The sequence below is a fragment of the Gouania willdenowi genome, chromosome 22 (genome assembly GCF_900634775.1).
Source record: "Gouania willdenowi chromosome 22, fGouWil2.1, whole genome shotgun sequence".
Taxonomy (NCBI): Eukaryota; Metazoa; Chordata; class Actinopteri; order Blenniiformes; family Gobiesocidae; genus Gouania; species Gouania willdenowi.
The window spans coordinates 30,298,013-30,323,244 of NC_041065.1; the positions used below are offsets into that span (position 1 = coordinate 30,298,013).

The 25,232-nt window shown below is 35.2% G+C and overlaps 2 protein-coding genes across 5 annotated transcripts in view; one reads left to right on the plus strand and one right to left on the minus strand.

The window, feature by feature from the left end:
- wdr25 (WD repeat domain 25) overlaps positions 1-25,232 on the minus strand; it is a 134,018-nt gene that overhangs the window by 46,550 nt on the left and 62,236 nt on the right. The gene's annotated exons all lie outside the window — the stretch shown is intronic.
- Positions 1-25,232, plus strand: part of begain (brain-enriched guanylate kinase-associated) — a 63,918-nt gene that overhangs the window by 19,195 nt on the left and 19,491 nt on the right. For 2 of the 4 annotated variants that reach the window (XR_003672874.1, XM_028438679.1), the window contains exons 2-4: positions 5,755-5,938; positions 9,653-9,814; positions 11,214-11,280. Coding sequence is in view for 3 of the 4 variants with exons in the window: in XM_028438679.1 (XP_028294480.1) it covers positions 5,868-5,938; positions 9,653-9,814; positions 11,214-11,280 (300 nt within the window). In the remaining variant the exon portion in view is untranslated. The remainder of the gene's footprint in view (positions 1-5,754; positions 5,939-9,652; positions 9,815-11,213; positions 11,281-25,232) is intronic. The other 2 variants (XM_028438680.1, XM_028438681.1) reach the window with 2 other exon arrangements.

Consider the following 25,232-nt stretch of genomic DNA (forward strand, 5'->3'; position numbering starts at 1 on the left):
ATCAATAAGTTTATACTTCCACCCACTTCCGTTCGAACACAAAAATGTATGTAGTAATATTTGTAATTGTTTATTGTAATATTGCTTTTTACATTATTGCATTTGTGTTAAATAAAACAGTATATCAATATTAGTAAAATGTAATAACGTCTCAAGTAATCATTTACTTGTGGTGTTTATTAAGTAAGGCGTTACATAACATTAGCGACCTGACAAAAACCATAATATATGTATCGGAGCGCCTGATACGCATTATTTAATATAGTTAATTAATACTTAATAATGCATTAACTAACCTGAATAACGGGTCCCTTATTGTTAAGTGTTACTGAAATGAATAATCATTTGTTTATTTTATTTATTTAGTTGTTCAGTGGATCCCCATTTGCTTCCACCGTGGGGTCCATAAAAAAAAGATTCTAGTACATATAAGAACAGAAAAATTAAAGACAGTTAAAAATATACAGAAACATTACATAAAAAAGTACATCACGACATATGTTTATTACACCAACAAATACATTAAAAAGACATGATATACACTTTAAGATTGGTAAAAATATAATTTTTAAAGATTTTTTAAATATACGTAAAGTTGACATGTCTTTCATGTCAATTGTTGCATAAGTTAAAAGCTAATAATAATAATAATAGTAATTGCGAAAATTGCTGCAAAAACTTTTGAGTCGGTATATTCTTTAAAGTGTTAAAGTGGATTAAATATGTAATACTTATGTAAGATTGCTGAATAAAGGAAAGTAGGTTTATTTTACATCTCTGTAGCAGTTTGTATGTTTCCTTTTCATTAAAAAAGCAGCAGTAACTGCATATGAAACGCTTCTGCGAGCATTTAGATTCAGCTCTTCTTCTGGATTGTGTTGATTTTGATAAGCAACACTTGAATCAGCCAGATCTGTTGTTTATCCCCCCCACCCCCAACCCCCCGGGTGGTTTTTGGGATATGGTACAGATGCATCGGCCCAGTGGACACACACTGTGTGTGTGTGTGCGTGTGTGTGTGGATACACTTGATAGAGCCACTCCTCCTTAAAAAAAAACCCAAGTGACTATTTCTGTCTCTTTTCTCACTCTTTCCTTCTGTTAGTTGCTGATAAGAAGCAACAGCCACCGTGCTAACACGGTTTCCACCAACTGCCATTGTTTCCCCAGCCAATGGGGGACTAAATGGAAGAAGTCGTGCAACCATTAGGAAATGCGACAGGCTACAAAACATTCATTCTGGTTTACTTTTAAATGCTACCCTGACACTTTTTTATTTATTTCTTCTACAAAGTCACACATTTGCACTGTTGGTGACCCCAGTATATATTTACACAATGGTGCTTATGTGGTTCTAAAGAATCCGTGTATCATTCGTTCATTCGTTTTTCATTATGTAACAAAAACATGAAAAACTAAAAAAAACACTCATTATTTGATATTTGTTTCCAAAACCAAAATGAAAAAACTGAAAATGCATTTTTTGTACCGAAGCAAAAGAGCTTGAATTTGAAAAACAAGGCGTTTTCCGTTTTTCATTTTGATTTTGGAAAGAAAAATCAAATAATGAGTGTTTTTTTTTGTTTTTCATGTTTTTGTTACATAATGAAAAACAAATGAACGAATGATACACGGATTGTAAAGGGTGAGTGGCTTCAGGTATTGAAACGTTTGTCCTCTAAATGCCGTTGTGAGGATCTGCTGGAAAAGATAACATCTTTTAAACTGTACCCATATTTCATCTAATAGTTGTTCCCCTCCACCACTGATGTCAGTGCGACCCCAAAGACGCGTCCCAAGTCACCGATTGAAAGGTGGGCCAAAATCATGGCAAATGATGGTTTTGTGGAAAACACCCAAAGCTGGTAAAAATGTCTAGTCCCACAGAACCAAAATGGCGTTGAGCGAATCACGAGCAGTTTCGCAAAAAATAAAAGCGATATTTCTAAATGTCGACAAAGCATAATTGCGTTTTGAACGTGTTTCCATTGAATGTTGTTTTGGGGAAATGTCATCGCTGCAGAAAGACGGACGCTCAGAGCTTCCTGTTGTCAGAGTGTGTGCATGTGTGTGTGCGTGTGTGTGTGTGTGTGCATGTGTGTGTGTGTATGTGTGTGTGTGAGTGTGTGTGTGGCCCTTTAACTGCGAATAAATGCACTGCAACCTGCGGCTCTGGACTCATGTGGCTCTTTGTAAAAAAATAAATAAATAATGAATTGTTATTTCTTACAGAGGGTGTTGATGATTAATGACATTAACATCAAATAAAATTATGATAAAACAATTGGTTAACCTAAAAATAAATCACATTGTGCAATAACTCTGTCACCTTCCTACTTCAACTCCTACAACCTCTACTGACCATCAACTTTCCTGCACCTGTGGCTAACCTTAAGTTTTATATCCCTTGTAAGATAACTAAAGTAACAAAAAGACTGTTTTGGAAGAAAATAAAGATTGCATTTGTGTGGGGAAAGATGTATTTAATTGCCGACATGCCGCCTTAATATGCATGCTTGATATGTTGCAAGAAATTAGCAATTAACATTATTTTAACTGTATAGAATTTTATACACTGTATTGTCTTCATTCCGGAAGGATTTTAATCCAGGCGAGATGAGGCAAAACGGCTCTATTGAGAGTAAAGGTTACAGACCCCTGCGCTAGCCGCTTGACCAGTGTGCGGAGTGCAGATCGATTATAAGCTGTATGTCGTTTTGAATGATGAAAGTAAAAGTTGACGCTGTTGAATTAAATCAATGACTGCTGTGAAATAAGGGAGTTAACCCCGAAGCTAAGGATAGCTTCAGCCCCGAGAGCGAAGTTAGACTCCCCTGTGTCTTCTGACCACGGTCTGAAGACGAGACACAGGAAAGGTTAACGTTTCTTAGAACACTTTGTATTCTTTTATTGTTTCACGTCTAATGTGGCAGTAATCATTTTAAAGTATAATGCAAAGACATGGTTGGACCTGGACCAGGTACGTCACGTTCTGTGATGTCTGTTTGCAAAAAATATCGCTTTTGCGACACATTTCAACATCTAAAATTTCAGCACATGAAAGAGTGAAACCTTTTTAGCGATATTTGAGTGTTTCTGTTGCTTCCATTATCAGTTTTTATTGCGCTATTTAGTTTTTGCGTATTTACAGGGGTAATGCAAACACAGCTACTGTCTTTCTTGTTTCCATTACCCTTGGAAATGGGCAAAATCTAAATAGTGCAATAAAAACTTATAATGGAATCATCTAAATTTTGAAAAGGCACTCAAATATCGCTACGCTTTCGTGAGGAGGAATTTCAGACATTTCGATGTTCAAATGTGTCGCAAAAGCGCTATGGAAACAACTTTTCCGCAAATACATGTCACAGAACGTGACGTAGCTGGTCACATGACCACTGCTCTCCGAGTAAACATGACGCGGTACGTGTAGACAGAAGGGGACCCAGACAATTCTTAGCGTTACACTTAAAAATTATTCCTGCGACATTAAACGTGAAACAACAAAGGAATGCGGAGTGTCATAAGGAGGTTTGGAGCGTCCGTGTTCCTCGCGAAGAATGAGATTTTACTGGAGTTACGAGACTCCTCCCCAAAACAACCTTCAAAGTGCAATAATACTTTTTCGACATTTAGAAATATTGCTTTTATTTTGCGAAAATCTGTAATGGAAACCCAGTGACTGTCTGAAGGAATGGTTTTCCTTTATTACGGTACTTCCTTCTTGCGTCCTCTGCAGTTAACTTTTCACAAACAGAAAACCAGCCCCCCCACTGTTGGATCGAACCATTAGCTGCTAATGTGGTGCACAGAAAAAGCCCAGCGCGTCTCCAGTCAGTGGGAGCATCTGAACCGGCGAGAAAACAATACAGTAATTGTTGAGTAAATTACAAATTGATTCAGTTGTAAATATCTCAGTCCTTCCAAACTCACCCGTTTAATCAAACTCCACAGTATTTGCACAGACTTGCTATTTTCCTGTGCTTTTATCAGACGACTGCATTCATTTTGAATTTCAAATTGTGAAAAGCACCAAATTATTTTCTAAAATCCTGTTATTTCTCACTAAAAATCCCACAAAAGAACTAAAAATCATGCAGGGATTGGGCTAACAACTACTGTACATCTGTTGGACTCATGATCATTCTAAACATTTAGTTAATGTCCTCCCAGGTGCTAAAATATGGCAGTATGGTCGATATAATTATCAATAAAAGGCATCTAATGCTCACTGGTGGCATGTTATTAAGTTTCTTGAAGAGCAGGGGAGCAGAGTTCAAGCCCCCGTGTTGCAGAGCGGTGATGAGGGATGGAATTGGAAACACACACACTTTGATCATAACACTGATTTATTGAGCTAAAACCTCTGGCGGGCAGCTGCTCAATAACTCACTGTTCCATACGCTCCTTCGGGCTGTGCCGGCCGCTTTTATTGGTGGCCAATGAAATGGAGACATGAACAATTACACGATGAAGGCTGTTCTTATGATAATGATCATGGTTTAATTTATCCGTACGTCGTTTTCTTTCATTTGTATTCACGGGTTTATTTTTTATTTTTATGTAGAAAATCATGCAATATTTATTAGACTGTTTTTGCATTTTTCAACCATATGGTTTGTACGTTGAAATGAAGGTGCACGGACTCAGACAACGTGATTAAATTAATAAAAGACCAAAGTTTTTCTGGCTTCACACCAAACAGACTGATTTCTTAACGTGGACAAAATCGCAGCTTTTTACTCAACTAAATGCACGGTTGGGGTCAATTACAGTATAATTGTAATTGCATCATTGATAGTTATTGTTCAATTATGGCGTAGTCATAATTGAAATTGGAAAATTCCGTTGTTAAATTGTAATTGAGTTCAGATAGTTGACTTTGTAATTGTAAATTCCATGAAAAGTCTTTAAAAATTGTCAATTATAATTCAACACAAAACTGAGGAACCATGTTACAGTTCTATGTACAGTTCTACACATTTGAATTTGAATTTAATGATTACATAAAAGGGACAATGCACATTAATTAACAAACATTCTGTAAATGAGCCAGATTTACACAAAAGAGGCTAGTTTTCATCTCATTCTAAAATGTAACTAGAATATAAAAAAGTATTAAAAACAGAGAGAATACAACAAATAACAATATTTACTGTTAAAACAAAGCACCAGGGAATATTATAAGTTCAGACAAAATGTACAAAAACATAAATAAAATAATAATAAAATAAACGGCTTAGTTAAATAAAATACATCTGGAGTTAACAATTATTAAAATACGTTTTATATCAAGATTTTCCATATTTGACCATTCAAAAAAACTGAAATCTAGGTGTATACTGACAGAAAAAAGGCTGAAACACCAACACCAAAACATATTAGGAAGCCTAACAAGATAACCAAGAGATAGGGAATAAATTAGATGATAAATATTTGTTTTTAGTGTATTTTACACTTTTATTACGTTATTTATTTCAGGCTCAGTAATTGTGATTAATTGTAATTTAACTTTAGTAACTGACAACATTATTATAATTGACTTTCTAAGGATAAAAAAAACAAAAAACAATTGTAATTTAATTTTAATTGTAAAAAAAATGCTGGCCACTGTAATCAAACATGGATAATTGAATGTAATTGTAACTAAAAATTGTAATTGACCCCCCTCCAGCCCTGACTAAATGTGGCAACAAAATCTGTGGAACTTCAAAGCTGTTTTTTTTTTTTTTTATCCCTCTGTTCTCTTGCCAGGGTCGTCACAGATAGCCAACTATCTGTCTCCCCCAGGCCAGACCTAATGCCCTGAGTATTGGCTTGTGGTTAGAGTTCAAGCTTCAGCCGCAGCGTTCAGCCGTCGAGAAAATATGAAAAAAATATATATTGGCAAAACTGCCCTCAAATCCCAGAGAAATGGTTGCAAACATCCAAAAAGAAGGTAAGATGAGTTAAACCCTGCAGCGTGTCAATTATAAACATCTTCCTCCATTGATTCCACCTTTATTTTAGTGAGTTTTAAACAATAATGTGCATGAGATTCGTGTTTTAAAAGCATTCTGTGCAAGCATTCATCTTCATTTCCTCTCATATTTCAGCAAATCAAATACTGTGTGTCCTGAAAACAGAACAATGTGCACTCAGACTTCATTAAAGTAGCCTTACCTAATGTTAAGAATTCAAAACAATGTCTACATTTTAGATACCCTGAATGAAATGGCAAAAAATTACAAAAAATACACAAAATGACAGAAAAATAAACAGAAAGACTCTAAAAACAAACAAAACTGCAACAAAAATACACAAAACAACAAGAAAATCACACGGAATTACTCCAGAAATGCACAACACAGAAAATGACACAAAACTGCAGTACACAAAATGATAACAAAATTACTCTAAAAACACACAAGATAGCCAAGAAAAAAAGACAAAAAACACACACACAAAATGACAGAAAAAATAAACAAAACAGCAAAAAAAATACACAAAACAAGAAAACCATACGCAATTACTCCAAATATGCACAAAACTATGAAAAAAAATAACATAAAAACACAAAACAAAAAATATATAAATGGAAGTAACAGAAAATACATTAAAAATGTCTATATATATATATATATATATATATATATATATATATATATATATATATATATATATATATACAGTATATACGGCTAATAACACACTAAACAACAAATAAAATACACTGAATAACAGAAAAACATACATGACAAAAAATACACAAAACAACAAAAATATACAAAAAAAACAGGTAATAACAGAACACAAACTAAAATACACAGAACGGCAATAAAAATATATGAAATAAAAACAAACAATAGACAAAATGATGACATAAATAAAGAAAACGACAACAAAAACCCACAAAAAAAGTTGTTATTTCCTGTATTAATTAAGAAGTTATTTATTTATTCTAAATGTTGATAATGTGGCCCTCGAATCAAACAATGACATTTTTGTCTGTGTTGAATAACACGAGTCAGGCTATTAACAGCTTTTATCGTCAGCAAATTTAGTTTGTAAGTTATGTATTAATTAATATGGTAGCATATGTGTATTTCTGACTGACTTTAACACGTTAGTCGTTTAAATCTGTTTGTATTTTGTTAAATAGTCAATGATGCGTAGCTACAGTATGTACACAGCTTGTCATGCAATAGCAGGAAAAGGAACAATAAGTGATCATTAAAGTATATATTGAACATTAGAGTCTGTGAAGCTTTCAGTGAGTAAAATGTTCAGTCTATTCCAGAGCTGAGAGGAAGTTGCAGTCTACACTCACTAGTCACTAAAGCCATAGGCTGTCTGTGTGGATCTATTGACCCATAGTGTGATCATCCATCTGCTGTTGTGCTGAATCCCCTCAGAGCTCACGCTACATCGTCTCATGCCTTTCATTAGCATCTGTTGCTATGGCCAACACTGTGAGTGATGTTATGCTCCATAGACGAGGCTGCATCTCACATCTAAAGAATCCGTGTCTCATTCATTCATTCGTTTTTCATTATGTAACAAAAACATGAAAAACGAAAAAAAAAACACTCATTATTTGATATTTGTTTCCAAAACCGGACGTGTACTCTCATCCGACGCTAACAGCTATGCTAACGGCAGTTCGGCATGAACTGTGCATCCGAAACGTGTCCTTTTCACTTTAGCTGGTGTTGGGCACAGAACCTCCTCATGGACATTTCAGAGGATTTAGAGACTCCGACGTGTTGCAAAGCTAAAGATACTGTATCTCGGAATGTGTAACGCTTCACTTCCGGGTCACGTATTTTGGAGAAAACAAATAAAGGTGTTCGTTTTTCGTTTTCTGTACCGAAGCAAAAGGGCTTGAATTAGAAAAACAAGGCATTTTCATTTTTTTCATTTTGGTTTTGGAAACAAATATCGGATGAGTGTTTTTTTATGTTTTTGTTACATAATGAAAAACAAATGAACGAATGATACACGCATTCTAAAGCCAGAGTCTGCATGATGTTGGCTACTGTTGTGAACTCGTGGAACTATGCTGTGCTTCGTTTAAAGCAAGGGTTCTCAACCTTGGGGTCAGGAGACACTGGGAGGGGGTCGCCAGATGCTTTCAAGAAACTAAGAATGTTTTTTTATAACAATTTGATCCCATTTTTGTTTATTTTCACCCTTTTTCTGCAACGACACCAAACTTCCCATTTTTTTAACCTATTTTCATCACTTTTTCTTGCCATATTTTTGCTCCTTTTAATGTATTTTTGCAACATTACTCCCATTTCTGCCACTTCTTCATCACATTTCACTGCCTTTTCTGCACATTTTTTCAACTTTCAAGACATTTTTTCAGCACTTATAAACCCTTTCCACCACTTTTCCACCTAATGTCACACATGTTGACCCATTATTGTCACTTTTAACCTTTTTTCGCCATATTTCATTCTTATTTTTTGCCAATTTAACCACAAAAAACCTTTGTCATGCCCAGTTTAAACTATGTAGTCCTACTTTTTAACTTACATTACCCCATTTCTGCCACTTTTAAGCCAACACTGACACTTTGAACTCTTTTTTCTGTCTGTTTTTGGTCAATATAGCCCATGTTATTTCTGATAAAAACAAGGATTTACATCTTTAAGATGACTATAAACTATGGCCCAAATAATAATAAACTTCCTGGACAATAGTGGACATTATTCAGATAAATAAATAAATGTGATTATTACAGATTCATAGAACAATGGACCATCATTTTGTTGACTTCATGGATGGACCCAGAAAATCTCTCCCCTTCATTCCCCATTTCTGCCACTTTTAATCCAATATTGACACTTTGAACCCTTTTTTTAACACTTTTTTTGTCCGTTTTGTCCACTCTAATTTTGCAACTTTTTTTAGTCACTTTTAACCCATTTAATGTCTGATTAAAACAAGGATTTACATCTTTAAGATGACTATAAACTATGGCCTAAATAATAATGAACTTGCTGGATAACAGTGGATATTATTCACATAAATGTGGTTATCACAGATTCATAGAACATAGAACCCTTTATTCCCCCTTACAGATGGCCCTGTCTCCACATGACTGTTCTTCAATGTTTACGTCTATGTTTAACCACCTTCAGCTACAGTGGGGGGTCCCCGGTTTCTGGAACCTTTATTTTGGGGGTTGCGAGCTGAAAAAGGTTGAGAACCACTGGTTTAAAGTAGCCACTTGTCCAGCTTTAGTCTCGCACAAAAGACACACTTCATTCTACATTCTCACCTCTTCTTTCTGAGAGTTGGTCAGGGTCTGTGTCTGGGGGGCAAAAATCTCTTCCTGCTCTTTCACAGATTCAATAAGTGGTTGTGTAATGAAATTCACCATTACACTAATGGGAGTTCCTTTATCCAGCGGTCCCCTGCTTCTCTGAATGCCAAATGATTAGTATTCCATCTCCATCCATCTCTCCCCCGCCTCCCCTCCCCACTGGGATCTCAGCCTCCCGTTCCTTTGAACCTCTCTTGAATCAAACTCCGACTCTATTTGATTCCCTTTTTCTCCCACTCATAAAACCTCACCTCACCTGGGGAAAGTTTCTTTAAGTCCCTGTGCATGTGTTCAACTTTGAAAGTAACCAATGATGTGTTTGTTCAAATCCTGTCGCAGCTCATTCCACGACCACAAAGACGAGCTGCGTAAACGCCTGTCGTACACCGCCCACAAACTAGAGATGGTAGAGACAGAGTTTGACTCCACGAGGCAGTATCTGGAGACGGAGCTGCGCCGGGCCAAGGAGGAGCTGGACAAATTCACCGAGAAGTTACGCAGGTGTGTATTAGTTACATGAGGATATGATACTCTCTTGCCCTGCCTCCAAACTTTCCAAAGTCTCCCACACTAGATCATAACTCACGTAATCTTAAGCATTGATCACATCAGATCTGTCTGTGTTTATTTACAAACATTAATACCATCCAATGGGTTAATCAATGGTAATTGAATGTTTAAAAAATGCAAAATGCATGCTTTATATTTGACTATATCTGTAACACATTAAGTCAACTAAAATCTTAAATTGTATCATTTAGTTCAGCGGTCCCAAACCTTTTTTGGGTTTAATGTCGGACAATATTTTCTCGGACCGGCCTTTAAGATGTGGCCAAAAACAAAAAAAAAAAACTGTTATTTTCTAAATATAATAATTAACGTGAATCCACCGTGTATACAACTTTATTAGTAGCGTCAAGGTTAAACATGCCTTCAACATAAGATATGCCACAAAAACAAATATAAAGTGAATGAAAAATACAGCTCACTATAAATGCTAAATCAGTGGGAGCTCTGCAACGAGACGGTCCCATCGCAGGCATGGTGCGTGGGAATTACCTGTCGCAATAAATCCATATTTCAGGTAGGACTCCTAGCATTGTCTGTTAAATGCAGCTTTATTTTTCTGTCTCCTGACTAGTTCTTTTACCCTGCGCAAAGACGCTTGTTTTATGTTAATTTTGCTATCTCGAAGGTTCCACTTTAGCAGTAATTTACCGGCCGGAACATCCCCTTTAAGATGTGCTTAAAGGGGTTGCCCCGGGCGGTGACCGTCAAGAGTGAGGATAAATAGATATAGCAGAGAGAATCCGGTAATTTATAATAATAATAAAAACAATAAATACAATGGAAATAATGTAAATTATGTATTCTTTCTTTGCGACCCGGTACCAATTGACCCACGGACCGGTACAGGTCCGCGGCCCGGGGGTTGGGGACCTCTGATTTAGTTGACTAAAATGAACACAGTTGTGGGTCCTCAGGTAGGTGTGTCAGAATAGTTATTCTACAGCAAGAAACGGCGAGTAAAAAAGAACAATGTTATCAACCTGAATGCTAATTATTTTTAGATTTAAAACATGCTGTGATTCGTTTCTAATCGCTCATCTTCCCTTTGCAGTCAGACATAAACACAACATGAATGTTTTCTTAATATTTCAGCTCAGCAGAATTGGTTTCACTGTCATCCTCAAGTCTGAGTCAGACCTTAAAATATCCCACAAATCCCCTCTGAGACTCTCCGTCAGTGCCCTTATCCTCTAAATAATTCATTTCTTCTTCTAAATTTATGCAGCGATTTCCGGTGCTCGAGGTTCCTGAGCAGTAAAACACTCTTCCTTCGTCATGTGTTGTGTCACCTAAACAGTTGTCACACGTCACCTTTCTTTTTTTTTTTCAGGATCCAGAGTAGTTACGCGGCACTTCAGAGGATCAACCAGGATTTGGAGGAAAAGATGCACAGGACGGTAAGAATACGTCACTGGAGTCAGGGGTGGACTGGCATCTGGCATAACGGGCATCGTCCCGGTGGGCCGTCGACCAAAAACAGTCCGCTACGGTTTTTTTGACGAGTGAGTAAAGGCAGATATGGTAACAGGAGGCCCAAAATGGTCCAAAAGTGCCAAGAAAAAAGTGTAAAGTGACTAAAATGGACCAAAATCAGTAAAGAGTCGTCAAAAAATTGGGAAATAACGAGGAACCAGGTGGTATGTAATGGAAAAGGGTAACTTAAATGGGCAAAATGTGGCTAACAATAGAGAATAAGGGCAAAAATGTGGAACAAAAAGAGGCAAAATGTAGGAAGAAAGGAAGCAAGTGGTATTTACTGGACAAAAGTTGGCTTATTTGGTTGAAAAGTGGGGAAAAAAAATAAAGAAAGGGCAAAAATTGGAACAAAGTGTCAAAAAAAAAGGAATATTTATTGGCAAAAGGAAGCACATCACTAATAATTTGTCACATATATGCATTGGTTCTTGGGTGACACGCTTTTTAAACCCACATACATAACTGTATGTGGGAATGTAAAAAAAAAAACCTGATCTCTGTTTTAATTTAAGGTATAAAGATTATTCTTTCTTGGGATATAAAACCATTTTTCTTTATGAGACTTCTTCATTTTTATTTTGGACCGCAACTTTGGGTCACTTCACCACTTGTGAATATTCAAACTTCTTTACACGAGGCCATGTAGCTAACCTCTACATCATTTATTGTTTATTTGTTTTTCACTAGTAACATAAAAAAAAAACAAACATTTATTTTTGATTTATTATGAACAAATTTCTCATGTTTTAAAAATTCTCTTTTTTTAGTTTTCGGAAATATTTGAGAATGAAGTGCATGGGATGACCTGAAAATATGTTGAAATGAGATGGAATGACCCATTTGAAAAAAAACAACCATGCTTTTATTCGACTTTAACTCTGAACATACTTAATTACTTTCAGTTTGACCTTTTCAATGCAGTAGGAATATAAAAATAAGATAAACAGTAGCATAAATAGAACCAATCTTTCCTATTTAAAGTGCAAATAGAACGTCACAACAATCAAAGCCATTCTAAAATCTAAACCAAATCATTGCATCATCATCATGACATTCTCCAAAAAAATATCTGTGCGTGAACTTTGCATAAACAGTTATTTTTACAATACATATAAATAACTTTTGCTCCTTTTTCTGAGCGTGTGACATTTATTTAGAAAAAGACATTTACAGTGACATTTATTTATGTTTGTTATCATCAAACAAAGCCACATAAAGACCTTGCATTTTCTCCTCTGAATATAAACACTCTGGTGACCTTCATTCAAAGCTCTGTTGCTGCGTTTCCAGCCTCTACGTGGGAATATTAGCAGAATTCTAAAGCGTCACAGAGTCCTCACTAAACACTCGTTATGAAAAATGCAGAAAGGTCAGAAAAACACACAAACACAAACTGCCACACGAAGCTTGACCTCAAACATGACTTTTTCTAGGAAATCTTCAATCAAGGTTGTTTTTTTTTTTTCCTTCTTTGAATCAAGTCGTGTTTGCTGAACATTTGCTTTGCAACACGACAAAGACAACCTGGTTGTCGTGGCAACAGCTGCTCTGAACTCCGTCCACATACATGTACCCAGATCGTAAGTTTCAAATTCAACATAGTGATTAACGACAAAATGTGAGCAAAAAGAAGTCGAGCGGAATCAACAAAGACTTAAACACATTAGATCTGAACATCTGTATCCTTTTGAATGAATTCATCATTATCTAGGTTTTGTTGCTACGAATGTCGTTTGCTTCCGATGTTTTATTTGACAAATTAAATATTGCTTTGTGTCGACCTGTCATGGCCAGAAATGCTAAACCTCCAGGAACATCAGTCACTGTTGCTATGGAGATAAAGTCAAGGCTTTACCACAGACCTTTACTCTGTACATCAGGATTTATTCAACATCGACTCAAGCCATGAGAGCAAATTTCATATTTTCTAAGCAGATGTGGATCGTGTTTAAAGAGTTTGAGGAAGTGTTTAGGATCAAACAACATCCAGAACACAGATCTAAGTTTGTAATAAATCATCATCCAATTAATGACAAAATAATAATAGTGTAATTCCATGTAATTTCAATACATTTTCAGGACATTCCACGCACTTTGCTCTCAAAACATTCTTAAAGGGGCATAGGGCAGGATCTACAAATCAGACTTGATAGTGACACATGGTGGTTAGGGTAACTGCAGTCATCAGCCCAGAGCCACGGGGGTGCGCATCAACTGTTTACAACTGATAGGACTGTGACAAGACGATGGATACCCGACCAAAGCCTGACGGGATCCGACGGCACCGGAAGACTCGGGTTCGGACAGATATTTAGAACTGGTGGTCGAGTTCGGTCACGTAGTGTTGTTTGCGCGCAGCGTTCTTTCTTTCCCGCTGCAGCAGCTGATGTAGCCCTGAAGAACGCAGCTTTAACTGAAACAGTGAGAGCTGTGATCCACGGTGCAGGGAGGACAATCGTAAAGGAATACACCGTTTTTGCACAATAACATGGATTATCCTTATCTTTGATATATGGATTATGTACATAGATACGACGGGTCTCTTGCGTGCACGGCGCCACTGTTTGTGTTTCACTTTCTCTACCCGTGCGCTGATCTGATGTTGACATTAATAAAATTGGTGGTTACCACTAAAGCAAACGTAAATATGTCATTTCTGGTGCAAGAATGCGTATCAGCATCATTTGACGTCACATCCGCAGAACTGCGCGGGAAATTTGTGCCCAGAACAGCAGTGCAAAATGTATCACACAATCTGTTCAAGGCAATGTGTGGGCTCGTTCTCTTTGGTTTAGGGCGCATCATCGTCCATTAGCATTAAAAGACTTCAAATGAATATTCATTTTTTCTGAAATCCTGCCCTACGCTCCTTTAAATCTTTACCACTTATTCAATAGGCTCTACATTTTTTATCTGATCGGACACAAGTGAAAAAGAAATAAATAATAAAAGATTATAGTACACAGAGGAAAGCTACAATGGCCTCATGTAAAGAAGTTTAAATATTCACAAGTGGTGAAATGACCCAAAGTTGAGGCCCAAAATAAAAATGAAGAAGTTTTTTTTACATTCCCACATACAGTTATGGGACAATGAAAACAGTAAAATAATTTTTTTTTTTTTTTTTTGGATCACCCAAGAACCAATGCATATATGTGACTAATAATTAGTGATGTGAACAGTCTATGTTCATAGCTCTAAGCTGATCTAATCACAGGGAGCTGAGGCATATGCTAAGTTGTTTACTAAAGGACCAAACATGTTCCAGACCTACATCACAAAAAACGTTTTCCAATTTTGAGGATGTATAGCAGATATTTTTATATATTCTGAGAGAGTATATACAGTATATAGGGCTGTATTACTATGCCACATTTCACTTTCCAATGTGATGTAGTTCCTGAGATATTGGAAGCTGAAAATGAAAAAAAAATAAGAACGCACGACTATCAACACATACAGTACCCCCCCTCGCTAAATTGGCCATATCTCGAAAAGTATTCAAACGATCAAGCTAGAAATGTACAGTGTTCCTATTGAATAATTAGGAAATACTTGATAAGAATGTTTTAGCCTGAAGTGCGTGGGCAATTTGTTGAAATGTAAAATGACCCAATAACAAGAGAACTCATAGAGCGCAAAACTCTGCCAAATGGCAAATCTCGTCTTTGGCGTCTGGATCAGTGACCCTGATCCTGGTACCATTCACACTTTAAAGGTGCAGTCTGCAACTCTTATAAAAGTGACTTCTTGTCATATTAGCTAAAGCTGTCACTATGTAAGGACAGCTTTACATGAAACTCGTAGTTTGTGTGAAAAAACAGGCTCATTGAGCCCCGCCCCCTGCTGCTTCTGCAGCTTTTGGCAGATTGCCAGAATGCACCGTGACCGAGCAAAAAGAACCAATCAGAGCCAGGATTGCATTTGGTGGGCTGTCTAACAGCTGTTGCTCACAAGCCCCGCCCCTTTCCCGGAGCTAGAGCGCCGTCTTTTATACAGTGTATGGTCTGGAGGAATAGAAGATGGAATTGGTGACTTTTCTGCTTGAGAGATAATTACTGCTGCTTGATTTACATTATGTTTGATTTGGAATTGTTACACTAGAACTCTGTAGTCCATGTGTTTGTTCATGTGCGCGTAGCAGACTCCGTGTGGCTGCTGTGAGTGACACTGAGTTGTTGTTGCTGCTGTTGAGGCTTGTGCACATAGAGAGAGAGATGCGCTGCAGCATGTTATATTACTGTGATGTTGCTGTCGGACTAACGTTAGCTTGTTAGCTCCTCTGAGGGAGGGACTTTGGTAAGTTTGGAGACAGGGCAAGAGAGCAGCGGGGAGGGAGGGGGAGAGAGGGATCTGACAGTTGCGGACTGCACCTTTAAATGCTTGGAAGAAATTCATATCCCTATTAATAACCATACAGTAGGTCTAAATGTACAGTATATGCATGGACATCCCTATTCTTTCTGAAAAAAAAAGCAATACAATTCCAAATTTGGATCCAATTGAAGTAATTGAGGAACTAACTCAACTCTGAGTCCAATTTCATAAAGGTCGGTCAATCACGAACAAGAATATGAATTGTTTGATTTCTCCAATGACGAGAGATATGGATTTTTAGATTCTTTAAAACTAATCCAGAATCAGTATATTGATCAGGATTCCTTCTGAAATGTGTTGGAATCTTCCATGGAGTAATGTATATCTTTAATTAAAATCTGTTAAGTACTAAACAAATAAAAAAAAAAAAAACGTCTGAAGATTTGACCTCCTTGGTGTAGGTAATAAATGATTTTGATGGACACAGGTAAACCACACTCTCAGTTTTTTTCTCAATAATCGATTTCACTGCACAGATCTGCTTTCAATTCTCTCAAAGCAATCACATGATCAGCAGCACGCAGCTCGATCAATGTTCAAAGTAATTCGTCCACGCTGTCATATACGAAGCTGTTAGAAAACTGTTAGAGTTAAACGCCGTCCTGGTCCCTTTAGCAATCACACCAGACTCTGAGCTATTTCACATCACATCTCCTACCTGATCAGAGCCGAGGATCAGTTACAGTTTGGCTCTCCCTCGTCACTAGTGCTGCACTCCCAACAAATTAAATCATTCAGTAAAAAGTAGGAAAAAATGCCTGGTCATAATTCTGGAAGGCAAACCATTTGGGGTTGCGAGACACTGGGAGGGTGTCACCAGAGGCCTTCAAGAAACTAAGAATATTTTTTTAACATTTTGAGCCCATTTTTGCTTATTTTTTTTTACCTTTTTTCTGCAACTACACCAAACTCGCCATATTTTAACCTATTTTCTTCACTTTTTATTGCCCAATTTTTGCTCCTTTTAATGCATTTTTGCGACACTATTCCCATTGCTGACACTTCTCCATCAAATTTCAATACCTTTTCTGCACATTTTTGCACTTTAAAGACATTTTCAGCACCTATAAACCCTTTAAATCACTTTTTTCACCTAATGTCACATATGTTGACCCATTATTATCACTTTTAACCTATTTTCACCATATTTCATGCTTATTTTTGCCCGATTAACCACGTTCACCATTTGTCATGCCCATTATTTTCCATTTTAAATGAATTGTTCCTACTTTTTAAATAACAATACCCAAACCCCCCTTCCCCAGTTCTGCCACTTTAAACCATTTCTGTGGTTTTTAAAATCCCATTTCACCACCATTTTCACAATTTTTGGTCACTTTTAACCCCTTTTATTTCTAATTAAAACAATAATTTACATCTTTAATATGACTATATACTATTTTACAAATAATAAGTACAAGTAAAATTACTGATTTAGAAATATACTCAAAAAAGTAGCCATAAAGCAACACAATTAAAGTGACGTGAGTACTTATAATCCATTACTTTCAACTACAGACATTGTAAAAATACAGAAATATTCCTTCACTTCACATAATGTATAAAACAGTGTTCAGCACGACTAAAGATCACCTGTCTCTGATTATTATGATGTTTGATGTGCGATTCTTTGACTCTGGTCACGTGGGATTAGAATCTGAGAGGTTGTCTTTGTGGTAGAGAGTTGGTTCATCATATTAGTTGTCATGGCAGTCAAGAGTACGTGTGAAGTTTTTTTTATTCACTCAGACTTCATTGAGACTTCCATTCCTTTTGATGTTGTGTCATGCAATGCCATTACAAGGTCTGGCAGGGGGAGGTGGGGTAGGTGGGCTTAGAATGTCTCTTTGTAGAAGACAGCGCAGGCACTGTCATAGGCAGCTCCAATCAAATCAGACAAGTAATTAAAAGTACTAAGAGCGCATGAAGGGCCCATTTCTCTCATCTGGACTTAAGCGCTTAATTCTCTGGTCCAGGCTCCTGACACGCCCACTGCACGTAAATCAACCAAAAGCACTTAGTCTGTGAATGAAGGCGGTCTGAAGCAAAGGACAATCACGGAACATGGAGTTTCCCCAACGTTTGTAAATGTCATTGATAAAGCACACTTTTAATTTGGAAGGCCTTCGTTGATAAACAATGTAACAGGTTGATTTGATCAGATTATTGATCAGATTACTGCAGTGTGAGGATCGGACACATTTTTCTGTCTGAGCCACAGTTATATATTAATGCCAGATTAATGTTTGTTTGTGTGGAAAGCCTGATTTTATTAACTTCGTACATTCCTGCATTCAGAAATGACCAGTGTGCATTAGTCATCATCATCAATGTTTCACTTGTTATTTACTCTTGTAGTGTGATCAAACTATGGCTTTACGTTGTACACAGTGTTAAAATAGTTGAGCATCAGTCTTACGTCTGTCAGAGTTTCATTGTAATGAGCTGCAGCAGCTGACGCGCACACCGCAGCACACAGCTGATCAGCTCCGCGACGCTGCTCTCACCCCCTCCCAAGAAAAGTAGTGGATAAAACAGATCAAATATAATGAAATAACCTCAATCTAAAAAAAGTGGATGAAGAGAAAAAATGTTTATCTTGTTAGGATGACGTTATATTGACAGAATAATGCAAATATTGACAAGAAAATGTGCTCAATAACACGTAATCACTCACAAACCACACAAAATGATGCAAAAGACATACAAAACAACCACGTAAACACACAAAAATAACGAATAAAAACACACAAAACAACATAGGTACAAAATAACTCCTGACAACTATCAACTAAATTAAATAAAATGATAAAAAAATACAAAAAACAACAACAAAATTACACAACAGAACAGAGAATTACACAAATCGACAACAAATATACACAAAATGACAGAATATTACAAAAATATTAAAAAAAAAAAAAATACACTCATAAATCACACAAAATGACGCAAAAGCTAAACAAATCCACCACTTAAACACACAAAATGACTACAAAAAACACACAAAACAACAAGACAGGTTCAAAATAACCCCTAAGACATAAAACATATCAACTAAATTACATAAAATGACAGAAAAATACACAAATCAACAACAAAAATGCAGAGAACGAGAGTAAAATGCACAAAATGACAACAACACATCAAATAATAAAAAACAGAAATTACAACAAAAATTCCCAAAATACAACAAAATGCTCAGAATAGTCATTATTCTAAATGCTGCCATGCATGTTGATATTGTGGCCCATGGATTAGATACAACCACATTATTGTGACCCACTGTAACAAAAGTTGTGCGGGCCAAAGCATTTTAATTTGTTATTACGGGTAAACATTGCCATGAAATATAATAAAAACATAACATAAAAGTTTGAGCAACAATAAAAGTATTTAGTTGTTCCATCAGTGTTTGTAGAGGGGATTTTATATGTGCTTGTTTAAAGCATAAAGCAGCAGGAAAGGCTTTGTGTGTTTTTGTTTTTTAATGAAATAAAGTGGGAGCAAATTTACAGCTTTCCTTTAATTTACTGCAGACGTACAGCTTCATCAGGCTGTTTAGCGTTCAGAGGATTTTACCAACACAACGCTGACGCAAGCAGGAAATATACATTTACATTTAACTGTGAGTCAGAGAAGCTTTTTTTATGGAGGCGCTGCAGAAATGATGAAACTCAAAGATCAGAGTGAGCACATGATCGCAATGAATAAGAAATAATAAGAAATCATTGATCCTCTTCAATATTAATACTACTGCATTAGTAAGTGCACATCTATCCTTTACTGGATTGATTTGGTTTTCTTGTGCAATTATACAAACACGTTTTATTTTATTTTTACACAAATAGACAGAGTTGGACACCAGGTGCATTTAACGCTCCAGGCGCTGTCCGTGGTGCTGGAGGTCTTTATCTTTGCTCTTCTCATACTGTACATCTCATCGACAGTGTTGGCTAATGATTAACTAACAGCTGCCAGAAACTAAATATCTCATTGAATAACTATTTTTCTAATTTAGATAATGACCTTAAAAACAGCCCAGTTTTGGATTTTTAATGATTCAACCAGCTGCTACTAGCACTAGCTGTAAATGTACGCCAGATTATGAGTCAGAAACCATGATCATTCACATTTTAAAGGCTTGGAAAATATTTATATCCGCATTAATATATATAAATATAACATATAAGTTATTGCATTAATAAGCAGTTAATTCATGTCTAGCACAGAGTTAATTAAAACATCATTAAAGGTCACATGTCATGCTATTTTTCATCCAAATCCATTTGTTCTAAGAACCACAAAAAGTAAGTAAGTAAGTAAGTAATATTTATTTATATAGCACCTTTTACAGACAGGAGTCACAAAGTGCTTCACAATGCATACAGTGCATACAATACAATACAAATTACAGTTGCAGTCACAAAAATATGATGGTCATAAAACAACCCTTTATCACTGGAATTTTTTAAATGCTTTCTGAAACAGATAGGTTTTCAGTTGGCTCTTAAAAGCATCAACGGAATCAAGCAGACGCAGCGAAAACGGAAGATCGTTCCAGAGCGTTGGCGCGACCGCCTGGAAGGAGCGATCTCCTCTGGTCTTGTAACGGGTACGGGGGACCATGAGCAGGTTCTGATCCTGGGACCTCAGCCTCCGGGAGGGGGTATAAGGACACAACAAGTCTCTAATGTAGGAGGGAGCCTGACCATGCAAGGCTCTGAAGGTCAGCACCAGAATTTTAAAATTGAAACGGAAAGTGACTGGAAGCCAATGAAGGGCTTTTAGAATGGGAGTAATATGGGCCCTTAGTATTTGAGGTTTATTTTCCCAAAATCGCCTGTTTTCCAGAGTTTTAGCCTCTGAAAAGTCACTTTCTGAGCAACTTCGCGTCCTACTTATGCATATTCATGAGTGGGCGTGTCCATAGACAGGACACTGACTTCCTCCTCCCCGCACGGTGACGTAGGGCCCGAGGACGGCCCGCCTTGCTATTCTGGCATAAAAATATATACACGTAGTGCATGTGGAAGATCATTAATAAATCATTAATAATCCAAAACAGCAGGTATTTACCAAACCTTGTCAAGGAGACGTGTGAGAAAAGCAAAGCTAAAGACCTTCAGCACCATGGAGAGCACCCACAGCAGTAGATGTAAGTCCAATAAAGTATTGATATGCACTTACTCATGTAGAAGCATTAATATTAACTGGGATCAGTACATTTACCTCATGTTATGTATTACTCAAAGGAGTAATATTTTCACCAACATTTATTTATTTGTTTGTCTGTCTGTTAGGAGGATTATGTCAAAAATACTAAACAAATTTTGACAATATTTTAGCTAAAGATTGGAATTATTCATTACATTTTTGAGGGGATTGGGATCAATATACACTTTCTGGATCAGTTTCCGAAATTCAAAAGTATAATTTATTACTAAAGGGAAAAAAAAAAGCTGAATGAAAGTTTTTTTTCTTCTTGCATATGGTAAAATAATGTATATTTTTGGCACCACATCAACATCAAACAACTCCAAAAACATACAAAAAATAGAAAAATATATACATGATTCATAAAACACACAAATCGACAACAAAAATTCAGAAAATGACAAAAAAAAAATGCCTCGGTGTGTTGGAGCGTGTGTTCTTCGCTCCAACAGTCAAACTAAATTCCTTGTGCTGTTTTTAAAGTGTAGTGGGTGAATATAATCCTTTATGATTCTGAATAATATATGAAAAGCATTAGAAAACTTGTAATCACATACAAAGCAACCACTTAAACACACAACATGACTACAGAAAACACACAAAACAACAACACAGGTTCCAAATAATTCCTAAGGCACACAAAATTACCCCAAAAATGACAGAAAATGACAGAAAAATACAGTAAACAACAACAAAATTACAGAAAATGGTAAAGAAATAGACAAATCGACATCAATAATAAAGAAAATGACAGAGAAATACATAAATCGGCAACAAAAGTACAGGAAATGACAGTAAAATGCACAAAATCAAATGATGATAAAATCACACTAAAGAAAACACAAATGACAATAAAAATTCCCAAAATATAATAGAAAACCATTTGTTCTTTCCTGTATAAATGCTCGGTTTTGTCATTATTGTAATTGCTGCCATGAATGTCAATATTTATATTTTTATTGGTTATTATGGGTGACGTTGTCAGGAAATAATATCATTAAAGCATAACATAAGTTTATTATTAGGTGTTACATTAGTGTTTTTAGAAAGGACTTTAATACATGCTTGTTTATACCATAAAGCATTGCTCATTTACATATTGATAAATAATGACATCATAAAGAAAATCTGAACGTTTCATAATGAAAATGACTTTTAGGGACGATAAAAAGTGACACCAAAGCCTGAGTTAGAGCAGAATTTATTGTTAGATTTTTTTTTATGAGTTGCTTTCATAATGAAAACATTTGGCAGTGACGATATAATGAACAAAGTCCTGTTTAATCTTTGTTTGTCACTGGAAACAGCGTTAGATGAATTACAGCGCTGAGTCACAGACGTGTGCGGTGAAGCCTGTTGTGTGTGTGTGTGTAAGACACACCTCTTCACTGAGCTGCACACAGCCAGCCTGTCTGATGTGCACTAATTACAGCTATTAACAATGCACTAAATCATAGCTCCTCAGTATGGAGTGCAACTCACTCAGAGGAGGCGGAAAAACACTAAAAACAACTATAAACATACAGTATATTATTTAAAAAGTGGCACTATTGATAAATTGTAAAAATACAAATGGATGTCCAACAGATACAAGGTTTACATTGAAATAAATCAAATTATTTACATGAATTTCAAATCAAATAGAATATAATAAAATGATCACAAATAAAAAAACAATTTTGAAATTAATCAGAAATGTATATTACATGAAATACAAATAAATTACAATTCATAAATGTATTATTAGTGGGATAATTAAACAGAATTAACATTTTAAGGAACTACCGCATTTTTTGTAAATGAATGAATTATTCATAGGAATGTAAAATTAAATAGAATTGACTGAAATAATTACAAATCAAAAAAATAATTTAGAAATTCATCAGAAATGTAGATTTGCATAAAATACAAATAAATTACAATTATTGTCAAATTAAATAGAATTTATTTAAATAATTAAAAATTTAAATAGTTTAGAATTTTTTCAGAAATGTAGATTTACATGAAATACAAGTACATTACAATTAATAAATGCATTATTAGTGGGAAAAGTAAACAGAACAATTTATGGAACTATTTTTTGTAAATGAATGAATAATTCATATGAATGTATAATTAGATACAATTTATAAAAAATAATCACAAATAAAAATAATTTTTAAATGTATCAGAAATACAAATACAATTACAATTAGTACATTCATTAGTGGGATAATTAAACAGACAAATAAATTTTTTGTAAATTAATTAATTATTAATATGAATGGAAAATTAAATCGATTTTTTTTAAATAATCACAAATAAAAAATATTTTATGAATTCATCAGAAATTAAGATTTGTATAAAATACAAATACATTAAAATTAATTATTAATGGGATAATTAAACAGAACAATTATTCATATGTAAAATTAAATAGAATTGGTTAAAATAATCAGGAATAAAAATATTTCAGAAATTTATCAGAAATGTAGATTTATATGAACTACAAATACATTACAATTAATAAATACATTATTAGTGGGATAATTAATCAGAAAAAAATTAAGGAACTATTTTTGTAAATGTATGAATTATATTATTCTTATAAACATAACAAATTAAATAGAATTTATAAAAAATAATCACAAATAAAAATACTTTGGAAATTCATCATAAATGTGGATTTACATGAGATACAAAAACATTACAATTAGAATCATTAAATGCATCATTAGTGGGATAATTAAATGTAAGGAACTATTTTTCTCAATGAATGAATGAATGAAGGAACTGGGATGTTGTAAATAGTTAAATTTGATATACAGTATGGCTGCTAATGCAGCAGATGGTTTATTTTATTTTATTTTTTATTTATTTCTTTATTTAAGTAGGGACAGTACATATTAATGAACATTCAAAAAAATGTAAATATGCCAGATTATAATTTCCATCATTTATCCTCTTCATTGATAAACGGAGGGAAACTGTTGTTCCTCCTTTAACAATAGAATAATGTTTGTAACAGAAAAGCGTTTGTTTTCTGCTTTTTTTTTTTTTTTGTTTCTCTTCCTTCTGTGAAACTTTTTCCTCAGTAATTGCATCTCAAGGGGTTCAGACTTTGTTTGTTGCCCGGTAAGAACAGAGAAAACCGTGGGAAAAAGAGGTAAACAAACTATGTTGGCTTTTTCCTTCTAGGATTAGTAAAATCACAATCAGAAAAAAAATAAATCCATAATATAGTGCACTGTACACAGTGTCAGACGGTATCATAATTAAATTACATATACTATCTACTGGTAGAAAACAAATGGTAAATAAACATGTAATTTAAGATGAGAAATCTCAAATAAAATGGCCAGGTAATTAAAATGAAAGGTTTTCTTTTCTTATTCACGTTCATTACCGTTAGGTGTGTTTTGTGTTTGCCTGTATGTAAATGTAACACTAGAAGAGTAAGTGCACAGCTGTGTGTGTGTGTGTGTGTGTGTGTGTGTGTGTGTGTGTGTGTACCATATCACTGCAATTAAAGTTCAAGTTCATCACTTAAAGCCTATCAGGACAAACTCATTTCTGTTCCTTTTAATTCATTAGGTATGAATTATCCTCTAAGTGCTGTGTGACAGCTCGGGAAATAATAAATGGGGGAAAACACATGAAATATTTACACTGTTTTCCTCATAATGAAGAGAATAATTATCACAGCCGAATAGAAATGTCACATATGGAAATGTTCTATGAATCTGTGATAACCACATTTACTTATTTATCTGAATAATATCCACTGTTATCCAGGAAGTTCATTATTATTTGCTCCATAGTATATAGTCATCTTAAAGATGTAAATAATTATAATAATTGTTTTAATTAGAAATAAAATGGGTTAAAAGTGACCAAAAACGATGGAAAAGGTGGTGAAATGGGATTTTAAAAACCCACAGAAGGTGGTTAAAAGTATCAAATCATAGTGGACAAAAATGGACATAAAAAGTGGTTTAAAAAAAAAAAAAAAGGGGTTCAAAGTGTCAATATTGGCTTAAAAGTGGTAGAAATGGGGGGATGGGGGTAATTTAAAAAGTAGGAACAATAGTTTAAACTGGCAAATAACGGACATGACAAACAGTGAATATGGTTGAATTGGCAAAAATAAGCTTGAAATATGGTGAAAAGAGGTTAAAAGTGACAATAATGGGTCAACAAATGTGACATTAGGTGGAAAAGGCTTTGAAATGTGATGGAGAAGTGTCAGAAATGGGAGTAATGTAGCAAAAAATGCATTAAAAGGTGCAAAAATATGGCA